At 39.9% G+C, this 17772-nt stretch overlaps 1 protein-coding gene across 1 annotated transcript in view; it reads left to right on the top strand.

Moving 5' to 3' along the window:
* Positions 1-9401, top strand: part of LOC6631463 (uncharacterized) — a 17399-nt gene extending 7998 nt beyond the window's left edge. Inside the window, exons 2-3 of the mRNA XM_002054891.4 lie at positions 6534-7673; positions 7746-9401. Coding sequence (XP_002054927.2) covers positions 6534-7673; positions 7746-9266 — 2661 coding nt within the window. The 3' untranslated portion in view covers positions 9267-9401. The remainder of the gene's footprint in view (positions 1-6533; positions 7674-7745) is intronic.
* Positions 9402-17772: the final 8371 nt, after the last annotated feature.

Genomic DNA, 17772 nt, shown 5'->3' with positions numbered 1-17772 from the left:
GCAAGAGGTTCTAGTCGGGAGCTCCCGTCTAAGGGATACCCTGAACCCTCTTATTCCAGCACCAAATAAATTTTAAAAAAAGTTTCCTTGGCAGGGTTCCACCAACCACAGCCTCGAACTCGCGACAGACCGAACCATTTGCTATGCCTCTACTCAGCAGCCACATCAATAATTAAGTACTTATGATAAAACAAGTAAGAGGTTCTAGTCGGGAACTCCCGACTAGGGGATACCCTGAACCAAAGACAATATAAACACTAAGATGAGTAACGACCATACATTTGAATGCGACGCAAAATTTCTAGCCTGGCCTTTGAGGCTTCGTACGGCATTCCTGCCGACTGGTTGTTCTTTCTCCAAAGACCAGACGAACGAATGCTGAAGTCGCGGCTTGCTGATGCTGACACGAGCTACGAAGTAAGTCGCCAGCCTGCCTTCAGCAAAGCTGGTCGATGTTGCTTTGCGTCGTTTCGTTTTCGAAGTACATTGAGCGAAAAAGTTAAGAACTTACGATCGACGCAAAGTGATTGTGCTTTATCCATGAAATGCATGCTTTATTTAAATGATATATTACCCTAGATATTAACGATTAATGTTATTTAAGAACTTATATAATTTTTACACAAGGCGCTTCTTGCGCAATAACTATGTTAAGAAAATAGCACACATAGATTGATTTCACTTTTGTTTTTGGACAGTGTATGCTCGAGAAAAGTTCTTGTCTCGGCCAATAGCGTGCGTGCACTTTTCGTTGTATGCGTGAATTATACATGCATAAGAACTTTAAAGTATGTGTTGTTATTCACTGCTCTGGCTTTAGCTGGCAAGAAATTAATTTTGTTAGTTTTCTAGCGCAGATCATGACCTACTGAGGTTGGCTCCGCAGAAAATATGTTTTTCTAAGTCGACAGAAATTTTGGGTAGGTCGTGATCTGCGCTAAAAAACTAAGAAAATTGTTTCTTTGCCAGCCAGAGACTTTGCCAGAGCAGTGGATAACAACACATTTAAATATGCTGTTATGTATTTATATTCACACCCATACAAGCATAATTGCTTGCCCTCATAGAGCTGAAGCTGAGCGCAAATTCTATTTTTAGCTTTTTCGTTCTCTCGGTTGTGAGAGCGCAATGCTACAGAATATGTTTTCGTTCTCAATTTTCAAAAAATCAAGCTGCATGGTAGCATTTTGTTGTATGGCGTTACTCATCTTAGTGAGTAATTTTAAATCAAGTTAATAACCCAATTTATGTTGCCCAAAAATTTAAGCTACAATATTACAAATATTCTATGGTAAAATAAAATTTCCAAAAGTTTTGCTTTACTGCCCGTCTGCTTCGAATTCTGCTGCTATTTTAATTAATTTTTTCCTTACTGAGACTTAATTATTGGTGTGGCTGTCGAGGTCTGTTGCTGTGAAGAGTTCAAGCCCTGCCGAGGAACCTATCAATTTTTTGTCTGGGTTGGCTATTGTGTAGAGTCCTCAGCAAGAATGTGGCCAGTTGCAAGTACAAACCCTGCCAAGGGAAGTTTTTTTTTTTCAATTTGTCTTTATTACTTCAAACGATCGTGTTGCGCGAACTGCATTTGGTATTGGAAGAAGAGGGTTCAGGGTATCCCCTTGTCGGGAGCTCCCGACTAGAACCTTATTGGGTTTTTGGTTGTAAATAGCTCGTTATTTTTTTCCAATTCCTCAATTTGTCTTTGTGTGCTATTGAGTATTAAGTTGCACTGATCTATAAATCCATGGAGTTTCTCACAAATAATCTTAATTTTTTAACTTATTTGCTTACGTTTTCCACTTACTTCTTTACTGTAGGTTATACAAATAGTCTTCTTTACGTTTTGACCAAAACTCTTTTTTCAATCTTTGAATCAGGATCCTAAGCTGTCTATTTTATTCTACGTTTCTGATTCTATGCTATATAATGCTATCTAATTAGAAAATGACCTGGTGCCAACACTTCGTTATCGTCAATGTCTTCTCTGTATGTGTACAAGAGTCGTGGGTTTGATACTGCCTCAATTTGACACAACAAAGTTGATATTTCTTCGAATGTTAGATTGTTGTCGCCTATTACCCCTTTAAGGTGATATTTTACCTATTTGACACCGGCCTCCCAAATACCTCCGAATTGAAGTCATGTCGGCGAGATATATTGCCACTGGATTTTTTCATTGTTTAGTATAGAGGCAATCTTATTGTTACCTTGGATCGCTTTTAGAAAATCTAAATCTAGCTTCTTTGAAGCTCTTACGAAAGTAGGAGTATTTGTGAGCACATTTTCCGCGTCTTGCTATAAATCTTCTTAGCGCTGCTAAAAATGTATCTGATGTTAAATCACAACTATTTCTAGGTGAATTTTTGGTCAAACATCCGATTACTGCTATATACCCTATATATGTTTTCTGTCTCCGAATTTTTGAGCATCTAATGTTGTATGGTCCTGCAAAGTCCACCTGTATTTAGGAACAGGAAGGATTCTATATTTCGGGAGATTTCCCATTATTTATTCCACTGTGTGTTGCCTGTATCTAGTATATTTAACACATTCCTTCAAATGTTTCTTTAAGGAGTTTCTTAACCCGATCATCGAGTTTTGTCTGGATATAATTTATCATGAGGCTAATTCCTCAATGTAATGTTTCTCTGTGTTATAAGATAAGCTATGTGTCCTTTGTTTAAAATTATTGGATGTTTGATATGGATGATTAAGTAACATTAGATTTGCTCTTCTGAGTTCCTTAACTATTAGATGAAATGGAAACCTCTTTAGAAATTTGTATTGCATTATTAGTATAATAGTATTGATTTAAATCTTGTATAATCCTAGTTCCAAGGCTTAATAATATTGTATGGACTGTTATTATATCTTCGACATCTTCTTTCCACCAAATTTGGCACATTCTTAATTGGACAAACTCCCCTTGAGGCCTCATCCGGTGAATTATCACGTCAATTTATATTTGTATTTTTTATCTCTTCAGCTCTTTTCCTTATGAACTTGTTCTTATACCACTATTACTATTTTCTTCCAAGCTACAGTAAATCTAGAGTCACCATTAATATAATTGTGTTGCCGTTAATACCTTATTTATTCTTTTCATTAATTTTTTCTAACAGATGTGCTGCGCCTAATTCTAATTTCGGTATGATTTTTCTATTTTTTATTGGGCTTACCTTCCTATTGCTGGCTATTATCGTGACTGAATTACCTACTTTTGCATATACCACTGCATTTTTAAGCTTAATGTTGTAACCATTTTGGGATTTTTATGTTTTCTAATAATGTTCAGTTTTTCTATACTGTTCCCTTTCATTTGCATCTTCCATGCTTAGTTTGTCATCCTAATATTTATCTATTAATCATAATTTTTGCATGAATAATTTTCCTATAACAGTAACTGGGGCTAGCCAACCTAAAGGGTCATAAATCTTTGCAACCGTGGATAATACTTGTCTTTTATTAATGTTTTCTGATCCCTCCCAAATGACCTTAAATTTGAATTCGTCTTTGAAAGCTTCCCACTATAGTCCCTATGTTTAATAGACTCATTTTCTTCGATAGTTATTACATTAGTTTCTTCAGTATTTTCTACATTCTCTATAATTTCTTGTTTATTTGCAATCCATTTTCTGAAAGTAAAACCAGGTTCCGCAAGCTTTTTTTCTTTTATTTTCTTCTGACAGTTTTGTATGGAGTCTGCTCCTGACACCAGATCATCGATATAAATGTAATTTCTGATTATTTCCCCAACGACTTTATTTTTACAATTATTAGCTAACTCTACCAGCACTCCAGTTGCTAAGGATGGGGCTGACGCGGTACCGTATTCAACCGTTGTGAATTTGTAACCTGCTAATTTGGAGTTGTTTTCCTTTTTGTCAATATATTTTTTCTATATCTGCATACGACGTCGTTATTTATGCTTTTGTTGCTCGTGGTTTTTGAGGATGCTTCGAAAACTACTCTCTACTTGGTTGTGAGACTATAGTGTCTTAACACTGTGTTTCAATAATATTTGGTTCGCAGATTTCTGCTTCTACATTTTCTTTATCTTCTTCTTCTTCTATCTTCCAAAATCTTGCCAAATCTTTTACCTTAATGGGTGACGCAACTATATTTTCCTTTCTTTTGGATTTCGTGCACCTAGACGCTATCCACCCAAATTCTGCGTTCTGAACGAGTCCGTCGATTTTTACTATTCCTTTTTTTAAAATGTGTGTATGCAGGTGAGTTCCGATAACTATATCTACTCGCCCTCGTTTGTTAAACTGCGGATCAGCTAATATATAGCTTTCTCATTTAATGTTATCTATATTTATTGATTTAATTGGAAGCGCTTTCATCAGTTTTGGCAAAACAATTGCATCTGCTGTAAGCGGCTCCGTTTTTGGTTTTAAAGTATTCACATATACTTTGACCTCTTTCATTTTTATACACTAAACTCAGTTGAGGATACTCCACTAATTTTTGTGAATGCCCTCCATCTAGGTAACTTTAGTATCTAGACTTCCTCCCCAGCTTTTGTTGTCGTTTGCGACCCACTTTCAATTGGTGCCCGCACTTTTTCGAAACCTCCCTTAGCTGATTTTACCATGACAATTGCTGTCGCTAATAGCGCTTGCCTTTCTTTCAATGTGAAGCATTGTGTGGTGGTATTCGTTGCATTTGTATATAAAATTTCACAAGTGCACCTCTTGGTACTTGAATGTTTAAAGCACATTAAAAGTAATTGTGCCTTTCTTGCGGCTTTTGCACGTTCTACTGAGCTTATGCCACTTAATTCAAAGCATTGTAATGCATATTGCCCTGCTACTTTGCAAATTAGGCAATTTTCCGAAAAGTCATTATTGACTTTTGGCTTCTTCTTCTCATCCTTCAATGGGCCTAGAGCATTCAAACTTTGCTCTAAGTACTCCATTTCACCGGACAATTTTTGAACTTCTTGTGTTCTATTCACATGATTTTCATATGATTTCAAAGTTTCTCTATTAAAATTGCACATAATCAAGTGTGCAAAAATAACATCAGTGCTTCTGTTTTTAATTTTATTAAATGTTGTTTTGTTTTCATAACGCTTGATTAGCACTTCCTAAGTCGAATGGAAATTTTCTGCGGAGCCTATTAGCAAATGCAACACAATGCATTTTGCTTGTCCTCTTTGTGCTGCTTTTAAATCGTTCAATTTAAGAGCTGGACTCAAATCCTTTCTTGATTAAACCAACTCAGTAAACAACTCGGCAAAGAGATCCCACTCTTTGGAATCACTATAGAAAATTGGTATCTGCATTTTCGGGAGCATTGGTAGCTCCTCTGTTTTGACAAGGCAACCCCCTACTTTTGGTTAACAATTGTTTTGCATCTGTCCTAGTTCTTTTATCTGTTCTGTACATCGATTTCTAGCGTTTTAACCTTCCTATTTAAGGTAATATCGGTTTCAACAATATTTTTTACAACAATATTTCTTTCTTTATTTCACTCCAAAGATATACTATCTTTCTCTTTCTCAGCCTTAACATTTTACTATTTTTTTCCAATTTTCAAATCTGACTGTCGAAATTATCTTATCCCTGATCTAAACATTTTTATTTTTTTTGCTTTTTTTTTTGTTATTGCCGCCGTTTTCGCGCCATAGCTCGCACTCTCATATTATTGTTTATGTGCTTTACAAAATTATTTGTAGTTAACATTTTTTTTAAATCCTTAACGTAAAGTTTTTGCTTGAGCCTCAAGCTCAGAAGCGTAGACGGTGTGGGTAGTGGAAGGAGTACTTCTTAAAAAGTCTGCTCTATTGGATGGGCCTTGATTATTTTCCGCAGGGCTCTGTCCATCTCCTTTGCAGTCATTTCTTCACTTCGGCATGCTGTTATTAGTGCAGTGCACACTGAAGGACCTAATGGACGATCTGTTCGGCTTGAGTTCTTGTAAGATACTGGTTTTATCCTTACAAATCCTAGGTCTTATATACTAACAAAGTGTCTTTTTATTCGAAAATGATAATTCTTAGCGTAGGTCATTTGTGGAATCTCAAGCGACCACATGGGCACTATCTATTTTTATGCTGCTGGCTGTACAATATGGTGTGTGATATATACATTTTTGCCGAGGGTCAAAGTGAGACTCGGTGTTACGTGTTCATGTGTGAACAGGGAGTGTTGTGAGCAAAATCTAATCACATTGAAATGACATTTTCATGAATATTTTTAGCATGTTGTTGCTTTAGGATAAGTTCCGTGCCAAACAAAACGTCAATAGTTTTTGTCCACGCCACGCCTGTTAACGAAAAACGATATTTTTCCAAGTTTTAGAGCTAGTGTTACGAAAATTGATATGTAGAATGCAGTAAAAATCTCTAGTATCGACATTTTCCCAACACAGATTGTAAGTCGCTGCCTTGAGGAAACAGTAATTAAGCAGACCTTTTCAGCGCTGCGAACCGAGTCTTATGCTGTCTGTTTGCTATGATAAAATTCTTTTCCATTTATAGTTTGACACATTTTTTAATTTCTTACGGTCCTTTTTCTACTCAGATGCTGCTACGTTTTATATTAATGACGACATTGTGCTTTTGCTTTGCCAAGGCTGTGCTTAGCGGAAAAGAGTTCAAGCGACGTGAGGTGGGTTTTGATAACTACGGCCCACCGCCTAGGCAAGCACCACAGTACGGACCTAAGCAAAATCACCTACGACTTCCTGAGTACGGCGTGCCACAGCAGATTCCCTTCCGAGAGTACGGTCCGCCGGTATTTAAATATGACTCTCCTAAGCTATCATTTTTAGGTGGTGGTAGTGGACCATCTTCTAAGAATGGCTTATATGAGCAAATTAAAAACCATTTTGGCATTCCCAAGCCCTTTTACGGACCACCGCACGTACATCATAATTTAGCACTAGAGTATGGCTTACCGCCAACCGCTCATTATAGTCCACCAGCGCAGCCCCCATCACAGTACGGTCAACCATCACCAGCAGTTTCACAGTATGCTCCGCCGTCGCCGAAAAAGCAGCATCACTTAGCACCACAGTACCGTCCGCCGCCACAAATACCACAATTTTCTACTCCTCCTGCCTCATCTCGGCCTTTACCCTTTTCCACTCAGTTGTATAAACCATTTCATCAGCCAGCAACGTCTTACGGCCCACCCGCCTCCGGACCATTGAATCTGCCATCCAAATCAGTTTACGAAACACCACCAAACTACGGCCCACCACCGCTACCTGTCAATCTACCTGCACATCAATCCGAGTCTTTCAATCGTGTGCCAGATACAAGTGTTATACATAGTAATTTGGACCTACGGCGGTTACCAAGCGGACCAGGTGGTATTCCCTTTAGGCAGGCTCAGATTCAGATTGATACTTCTGGACATACTCACAGCGTGACTGGGTCACTTGCTCCTTTTCACACTGCATGTGATGGCTGGAAGCCAATTTCCACGCCTATAGGTACCTTCATTGAAGAGAACCACATTGATACCCTAGGCGGTTACAGTCATGTGGGCCAGAGCCAGAGCACTGGCAATGTGGGTGGAGCCACTGACGACCACATTGTTGACGGCCTTTCGGACGAACAACTAGTGGCGGTCGCTCTGCAGGACGACGTCATTAACGAAAAAACAAAAGCAATCAGCAATGGTCATCCAAACATCATTCACTCCGAAGCTTTGCAAGTGGGTAACTGTATGGCAATCAGTTCAAATAAATTATTTTACTGATATATTTCATTCCAAATTTTCAACTAGAACCCGGAAGGCTCAATTGACGATACTTACTCTAAGCCACCAACAGATTCATTTGCACCTGGTAATATGCATGACTTCAAATATCATACTAGTGGTAGCAATCTTGGTGTCAATGTACCATTAGCACAAGGACCGACGCCGCATATTTCTGCTGTTACAAGCAGCTATGGTCAGTCCGAAGCCCACTCGCAACCTCATTCCAACGTTAACATTCAGTACAGCTCAGCATTTGGTAATCCACAATATGGTGTTGGGTCTCCTAAATCACCAGTATTCTTCCGTCCGCCCGTCCCTGCCGGTCTTATCGAATCTATAGGCGCCACAGTGCAGCATCTGGATCAGTTTGGCGAAAAACCACCGGAGCAGACCCCCACATATATTTCACCTGCCGCTAATGAAATTGCATTAAGTGGTTTATCATCTACATCACAGGCCATTAACAGAGCACCCCTGAAACCACCGCAAATTATTGTACAGCAGCAACTGCCGCAGCCGCAATACGGACCCGCCTTTGCACATCAGAAGCTTGCTCACTTGCAGGAGTATGGTTCTCCAGTTCTAATAAAGTTGCCACAGTCTAACTACATGCATCCAGCACCGGCAGCGCAGCATTATTTGTCAAATCAACTGGCTGCAAATATCCATCGGAAGAACGAGCACGCAAAAAACAGCTATAGCATCTCGACGTATACACCACCATTTGTCCAACCGGCTCAACAGTTTAACCAACAAACAGTTCTATCGACAGGGGTGGGTCCTCAACAGCATCAACAGCCCCAGGTAGCGCTGCACAATTGTGGCCAAGGTCCAAACCTAGTCAGTAGTACCGGCTACCAAGTGCATCAAAAGCAACAATTTAGCAGCGTCTCGGCGGCAACCCCTGATGCCTATAATGCTATTGCACAGAGCGTCCCTGTAGCTGAGCAGCATACACAGTTTTTAGCTGGCCCCGCTGACAGTTACGGCCCACCACCTTCGGGGAACGAAATTGATTTGGATCCCTCCGGCTATGCCTCACAAAAGTCAGCAGTTCAGGCATTACCAGATGGAACAGATCCAAAGCAGCTACCGGGTCTAGGCGGCTTGAATGTGATCTCCGCAAAAAAGTCGCAAAGCATTCAATTAGGTACAAGTACTGTGCAACCAGCCCAGAACTTTCAAGTACAGTTTGACAGCCAATTAATCGACGACAACCATGTCAACGATGGTGAACCAAATGCGAATCATGAGGAAATCCTGTCACAAGGTCTTCTACAGTCCATATTAACTGCCATCGAGCAACCGCTATTGTCGCCGCCACTTCCACAAAATCATAGTGCGCAGAGTCGCTCTGATAACCAGTATCACGACGACAAAAAACAGCATGGAAAAGATGAGCAACATGAAAAACATAAAAGTAATGTAAGCGTTGAAGTACGCGTGTCACCCGGAACAAATGACAAGGCAATGGAACTGCAATCGAAAGGAATGGAAATTGATCCTATTTTTGCTGCCGATTTGGGGGAAGATACCAAGCATTAAGTAGAGTCAATATTTAAGTAGCTATTGTTTGGAAACTACTACAATACATATTCAAGCCATTTAATATGAAGTAGGATAAAAATACAATTTTTTTTTTATAAATATAAATGTATCTATAAAATATATCTAATAAACTATTTATTTATTAATATTACTATTTGTATTTTTTATTTCAAGGGAAAAACAAAACAGCTTATGTTATATTTATGTTTATTCCCTTTGAAATGGGCAAGGGTAATGGGTATAATGTTTAAACGTATGCATCAGACAGAAATATATTAGAATGCATTTTCAATAAGCCTTTATATAACAATTTAGCCTACAATAGTTTTCGAATTGATAAAAAGTAGGTTTAGTGTTGGTAGAAGAGGGCTCATGGTATCTCTTTGTCGAGAATTCTTGCCATAGTATACATAGACATAGCATTAAGCAATTCTTTGCACAGGGTATAAAAGTATTTTCATGGTTCGAGCCCTACCGAGGGAATTATTTTTTATACCCTGAACCCATTGAAACTGGGTAAAAAGGGTATAATGTATTTGTGCAAATGTATATAACAGGCAGATGGAAGCATCTCCGACCCCATAAAATGATACATACATTTTATGGGGTCTTGAACACCATTAATAGCCATGTATGTCTGACCGTCCGTCCTTCCGTCCGTATGTAAAAATGCAAAGATTTCAAAACTAATAAGAGCTAGAAACTAGCAAATGGGTCCTCCCAGCGCCCGCGCAGTACGATTTTGTTTTCGATAATCGAAGACTCGCCCCGTTTCCAAGTAATTGATAAAAATTTTATGATGAACAATAAAAAGTAGTCAAATTCCTTGATTATGTGGAAGAAAAATTCGATTGGACACAACTATGTGCATTATCAAGGTCAATGAGCGCTCACTTCTCCTCCTCCCAAACTGCAGCGACTTCACCATGCTACACTTACACAATGTAGCACAACGTACTTAGAAGCCACCACATATGCCAACGAGCAACATTGCGAATACGAAACCTCTGACACTGATCTCGGTGTCTTCTAGAGACAGATGATATTATACACCTCAACACTGAAGTCAGCACTGGACTGGATATAAAGGACGTCATTGAGCTACTCAACTTTAAGATTCGCGCAACAGCAGCCGAAGCCTGCTCCCCACCAGTGGATAGTGCTGGCAATGGACTGCCCGCAAATATAGCCAACCTGGTCAGGATTAAGAGGCGGTGCAGACGCAGACTCTAGACGACTCAGCGTCCGTAGGACAATGCGGAATGGCGAAGAGCGGAGCGGCAACTTAAGGAGGCCCTTCGCAGACACAAAGACGCATCAATTTCCAGAGGGTTGGAGAGCAAGGACTATACTCATGACTTAGGAAAACTTAAAACCTGAAGCGCCAATCCTGGAGAACCGTTTTTTTTTTTCACCACAATGGAACATACTGCCTTAAAGACGAAGATTAAACTGATACCTTCGCCAGCCATCTGGAAGAACAGCTCACACCTTTTGATTTGGCCTCCCCAGAAGAGCTAGATAATACAACCAGAGCGTATGAGACTTCGCTTCAGATGTCACCACATATTGGGCCCTATCCGCGTGGGGAAGGTAATCAACGTCGTCAAAGCCCTTCTCAGGGCTAAAGCACCGGGCCATGCTGGAATATGCCACACCACTCTGAAGACCCTGCCAATGCGCGCGCTCTTTTATATACCGGTGATCTTTAACGCCATATTAAGGACGCAACACTTCCATACCCAGTGGAAGTTAGCGAGGATCCATATGATCCATAAGTCGGGCAAGCCGGAATATGACCCAGAGTCATATCGACCGATCAGTCTCCTACCTTCCTTGTCGAAGGTTCGCCAAAGATTGATTGTCGGTCGACTTGCTAGGCTTATGGATCAAATGGCCATTCTTCCTGATCACCAATTCAGGTTCAGGGGCGGACATGGCGCTGTTGAACGGGTTCACAGAGTGATAGTATTGCTATGGATTTTTGTAGACGTTAAGCAGGCCTTCGACCGAATCTTGAAAGACGGACTGCTCCAGAAAATCGAGATGAGTTTTTCCGCCCCTTCTTTCTTTTCAGTTTTGCGTTCTTATCTAATGGAGCGTAAGTTTGAAGTCAAAGTCAGGACTGAAATCTCTCCCATTCATTATATGAAGGCGGGTGTCCCTCACGGCAGCGTACTGGGTCCCTTCCTCTACAATTTGTACACGGCAGACATCCCCACTCCGGATGACCCACATGAGTTCGCCGCCCTAAGCAAACACTTGATGATTTGATGCTGATGACGTGGCAATATTTTACTCCGCCCACTGTGAGTACGAAGCAACTGATGGGGTCCAGGAATACATCCACTTGCTTGAGAACTGTGCTTGCAGTTGGAACATCAAGCTCAATGACTTGAAGTGCTATGCGGTCAACTACGCATTAAGGCCTGGCTTGGCTCCAGCAGTCTGGATAGATGGCAGCCCCTTCACCCAAAAATAAAACTTCTAACGAATTGCTATCATTTTTTCAAAGTAGCGGAAACTTGGTATCATGAAATAGGACCATTTAAAAAATCGCCTTTCCCCTACTCGAAACAACGAAAATGAGCAACAAGACAAAGAGACGCTGCAGGCTCTGAACCACGCGTGTGCCCTTTCGAGATCTATATATCCTGAAATTCAACTCGTTGGATGACTTAAGCTATTTCCTTGAAAGCTGCTTACCTTTCGAGCGCCGTAGGGATGCTCTCAAACTTTTTGATTTTAAAATTTTGTAATAAAGCAAACACTCTCAGCAGCCTGGCAAGCGATAAGAAACTATCGATAGTTTCCAAGATATCTGGTCGGCCTACCATAGCTGCTACTCTAACAGCGGTTTTGTGTACATTTAGAGTTCACATCTCATTTGTCATCAGATGCTGGTTAACCGGCGAGGATTCTTGTGGTTCCTTCGAAAATGAAGGCCTATCGAACCACCTCGACGCAAGTAATTCATCAACATTGCAGCGTCTTGAAACAATATCTACTGGGTTTTTCCCTATGCCATGTGGTAATGGCGTCAATCAGCTTTCTCTGTGCATTCTTAGATTTCAGCTACTCGATTTGACACAAATGTTGCCAAAGACGAAGGATGTGGCCGAATCCAATGAAGCGTGACATTAGAATCAGACCTAAGAACCGTCTGTATAATCGGTAATTCTATGAGGTTTCTGACTCGATGACAAAGATATGCGAGAAGGTGAGACGCGCAGAACTCAAGTGGGGAAGATTCTTTGTCTTGAGGGCGGCTACCTTAGATTTGGATGCAAACAACTTAATACGAAAATCCTTCTGCAGTATGGCTGCGTATATACACGCAAGCACCAATCGCTCTTATTGAGGCGCCCGCGAAACCATGTATCTCGATTGGTGAAGTTTGCTCTGTAAACACGTATCGTGGTATCTTTATTCATTGCAACTGAATCAGAGTAGGTTTGAATTACCGCCACGAACTCTGAGGGAAATATTCGTTCCAGTCTAACTTCTGAAGCCAAAGCTCTTCGAGTAGGATTTTTGCCTTGATTATCAGAGGGCTTAACAGGCCAAGCGGGTCAAATAACCACAATGTCACCGAGAGAGACAGAGCAATCCCAAGTAAGCTGATACTAGCCACTTCTCTAAGCAACTGCAATCGTTGTGCTAGCTCGTCTGTTACAGAATTAATTTGTGATTCAGAATCGAATAAAGCTCTAGCCAAACCGAACTCGCTACTTCTCGTCGTAACACTAAAGGCTGCGAAAGCTAGGATTACACTATCAGACACATTCGCATGCAAAGCATGTCAAGTCGAAGGTCGATCCTATGCGGAGTCAAGGGGTGATGGTAATGCTCGAGTGTTAGAAATGGCAGAGGATCTATGCATCAGTGTATTAGGAGAACGACTGCATACTCTTCACTTGTTTGCCTTACATTTGGCAACAGTGTGCGCCATCCGAAGGCAATCGATGCACAAAGTAGCCGCTGCTGTACTGATAAAACGGAAACAGCCTTTGAATCTGGCTTCGGGCCATTGGACGAAGTTTTGACTGATTCTTTAGCGGAAAGGTGTTGATATCTACGATTCAAGGCTGATTCAGAATCACAATCGAGTTGATCATCCCATTTTCATTTGGTCATTGGGTAAACTTTGTTCATAACGAGGTGAAAGAGAATCGCGTTTTAAATCTTGTTGTCATTATCTATTGACAGGAGCGAGCCATAGATGGCGGAGATAGTATCAATCATTGATCTCAACGATGCTGCAGAAGGTTGTGTTATTTTTGGCACTCTAAAGAGCTCCGGAATATTTTCATTAAATATTAGACATTCATTGTCGTATACTTTCTTTAGGCTGTCCAATGCTTTTAAATAATTGTCCTCGGTGACTTGAAATGCTCTAACAGTGCGTAGAGCTTCACCAGAGAGACATGAGATCAGATAATTGAATTTCTCTATGATCGGGATCGCATGATCGTTATGAAAAAAAATTTTGCATGGGTTAATCAAATTTTTCAGCTCGGAGTATTTTCCATTAAAGTTGGAAGTGCCTGATGAAGAAGACGTGTGCGTGGAGCCGCAAAGGGCAAACCTGTAGGCTTTGCAGGACTTAATGCCTTGATTACGGTCCTTAGACGAGCCTTTGTCGTTAGCCATATTTGACTCTACATTCGATTTACATTAAATTAAAATCGAATTTGACAAACGTATTAAAAAAAAAAGATATGCCTGATCAATAATGCGTAGGGGAGGGAGCGTTTAAGACCGAAACGCGCCAACGAAAAATGCGTACAGAAACAATTGCACAGTTACCGCTTAACACAAAGCGAAACAAAGATAAACGGGCTGCAGCTGGCTTGCTATATACGTGTATATGTGTGCGTGTACTGCACTTATATATAAGCTCTGACACTGCATAATTTACAGTGGTTGCGAGTTATGGCAAAAAGGGGGAAAAGACAAAGACTAAGCGAATAGAAATTGTAGTGTTAAATAATTTTTGACACTAATTATCATTCACTCAGTGACTTAGACCAGTATCCATCAAATGACAATCTAAACACTAAGATGAGTAACGCTCATATATTTGCTAGCGATGCAAAATTTCTAGCCTGGCTTTTGAAACTGGCTTCTACGGTTTCGCACGACATGCCAGCCGACTGCTGTTCACTTAGACGAACGAATGCCGAAGCCGCGGCTTGCTGATTCTGACACGAGCTGTTTTGCGTCGCTTCTTTTTCGAAGTGCATTGAACGAAAATGTTTTCAACTTACGATCAACGCAACGCACTTTTGCTTTATCCATTAAATGCATTATTAAAATGATATTGTTGAGGGGAGGTATCCCAATCAACGCACAGAAGAAGGATTGGAGCGGATAAAAACACGTCTGTCCAGTTTCGTAGTTTATTCGCAGGAGAACCAGATTGACAAAGCTTCTGCTGTTAGCAGCTGTATTCAGATATCTATTCATCGATTAGTAATATGACATGGTTGCACTGATACAGATAATTTTCAATAGATATATTACTCTAGAAACTAACGATAACTTTAAAAGGAAAATTTAAGAATTAAATAATTTTTACACAAGGCGCTTTTTGTGCAATTAGTTCTTGCAATATATATTGTTAAGAAAATAAATAGCACACATAAATTGATTTTTTGTTTTTGGACAGTGTATGCTTGAAACAAGTTCTTGTCTCAGCCAATGGTGTGAAAGCACCTTTGGTTATATGCGTGAATAATGCATGTATAAGAACTTAAAAACATGTTTAAACATATGTGTTGTTATTTACATTTACATGGCATTAGCTGGCAATATATTAATTTTGTTAGTTTTCTAGCGCTTATCATGACCTAACCCAATTTTGTATCCACATATGAATCCATGTCGTGTACTGAGTTTGGCTCCGTAGAAAATATGTATTTTTTAGTCGATGCAAATATTTATATAACTTCCTTGAATTAGATTATTAATTAAATTAATATTATTTTAAAGTAATAAAAATTAATTTACGAAATAAATAAATTGTATATTTTAATTTAATTATTTTCTTCGAATTATTATCTTCGAATTATAAAGCACAAAATTGCCGCTAACTAAGTGTTGGGTCTAAATTCAGATATATTTATACATATCAATATTTGATTTGTATTTTCTTAGCACTATTTTATTTCTTAATGGGATAATATAAAATAATATTTATTTAATTTAATGACATTATGAAAATATTTGCTTCAAAATACATATTTTTTACGAAGCCAACCTCAGTACACAACCTGCATTCATATGTGAACACAAATTTAGGATAGGTCATAATCAGCGCTTGAAAACTTAGAAAAATTATGTTTTTGCCAGCCAGAGACTTTGTTAGAGCAGTGGATAACAACACGTTCAAATATGCTGTTATGGATTCACACACATACAAACAAAGTTGCTGCACGGCCCTCATATAGCTTTTTTGCTCTCTCGGCTGTGAGAGCGCAATGATACATATTTCGTTTGCTTTCTCAATTTTCAAAAAATCAAGCTGCATAGAAACATTTTGTTGTATGGCGTTTCCAAGCAATCGATAAGAATCGAGAAATTGGGTAAATGATAAGAGCTAAAGTTACCAAACGTTTAATATTGCTTCTAGAATCTTATATATATATTAAGTATCATTCATTTTATACCTATCGCCCCCCCCCCCCCCCCCCCCCCCCCCCCCCCCCCCACTACCACCTCTAACTATAAATCAAGTTATTAACCCAATTTATTTTGCCCACCAATTTAAGCTACAATTTTAATGGAATTGATTTTTTGAAAATAGACAAATATTCTATGGTACACTAAGATATACTGTAGAAAATTTCGAAATGCTATGTTTTACTGCGCAGTTGAATGGGATGCAAGTTCCAAGAATTTCTACATACATGTACACACACACATTTATGCCCAGTCAAGGGAACTCTTTATACCCTTGCAGAGGGAATTATAATTTTGTCGTGAAATGTGCAACGCATTGTAATAGACATCTCCGACCCCATAAAGTATATATATGTACTTTATGAGGTCGGAGATGCTTCCTTCTGCCTGTTACATACCTTTGGATTTTGCACAAATACAATATACCCCTATACCCATTTTTAATGGGTTTAGGGAATAAAAAGCATCGGTCGCAGCGATGACGTACAGTGAGCGAGATGCGACTTCAAACTGAACTTTCGAAACCGGCGTTCGGCTGCCACTCTCAGCAGGCACCCTTAGGGCTAATTTATGCGATTTATCTTATTTCAATTATTTTGCTCTTTAAAATGTCTATGTATTGTATTGTTAGAAGTAAAGGGCTTTGTCCTAGTTTAATATTATGCTGTTGCAAAAATTGGAAGTCTCCATTCCTGTGTGCTCTATTGTATTTTTATACCCTTGCAGAGGATATTACAATTTTGTCGTGAAATGTGAAACGCCTAGAAGGAGACATGCTATATAGTATATATTGATCAGTATTAACAGTCGTGTCTATATAGCCATGCCCGTCTGCCTGTTTCTAGCCTCTCAGCTTTGCGCTATCTTTATGGAACTTTGCGGGAGTACTTCTTTCTGTTACACGCAGCACATATGTCAGAACCAGATGGATCGGACCACTATATCATATAGCTACCATAGAAACGATCAGTCAAAAATTAAGTTGTTTGAAAAAAAATTGTGCTTATATATATATTTTGACATAACTCGGCATTTATTAGATTTACTATGCTCCTCATATAAATGCATAACCTTATTAAGATCGGAAAACTATTTTATATAGCTGCCCTAGGAACGATCGGTCGAAAATTAAGTTGTTGTTGTATATCTTGATCAAACTCGGCATTTGTTATTTTACTATTCCCCTCATATAAATGCGAAATCATATTAGGATGGGAAAACTATATTATATAGCTGCCATAGGAACGATCGGTCGGAACGTAAGTTGTTGTATGAAAAATATTTGTGTTTATCAAAATATCTTGTCCAACCTCGGCATTTATTAGTTTTACTATGTTAGAGAGGTAGGATTTGGTCTGTACGTTCACTTCCTCACTCGTGCCTATGGTTCGTGCTGATGCACCCGGCCCCACCACTCCAGAGGAATTGGAAGAGGCCTGTTTCAGCTACGATGACGCTATGCCCCCACTCGTGCCCATTACGCGTGCCGAGACGCCCGGCACTAGCTCCCGCAAGAAGTTAGAGGCCACATGGTTCGGTCCAGGAAGCGAGACGACGCATACAAAAGCGTTCTTTGCCAATCGCCACGGAAAGATATAGGTGAAGCATGGTCTGGGAACGAGTACACGACGACAACGCCGCCGACACCTGAGCCGAGTAGTGCGACTGAGGGTCCTTCCCCGAGTGTCCCGAAGACCCCAACCGACAGTGAGCTGTGGGAGGACATTGTAGTTCTCTTCGATGGGATTGACGGATGGGACATCAACTTGGAGTCGGTACTCGATGAGGAGCCTGAGCTCGATGCCGAGACGGACGCCCG

This window comes from Drosophila virilis, chromosome X (genome assembly GCF_030788295.1).
Source record: "Drosophila virilis strain 15010-1051.87 chromosome X, Dvir_AGI_RSII-ME, whole genome shotgun sequence".
NCBI classification, from domain to species: Eukaryota; Metazoa; Arthropoda; class Insecta; order Diptera; family Drosophilidae; genus Drosophila; species Drosophila virilis.
This window is presented reverse-complemented; position numbering and strand designations above follow the sequence as displayed.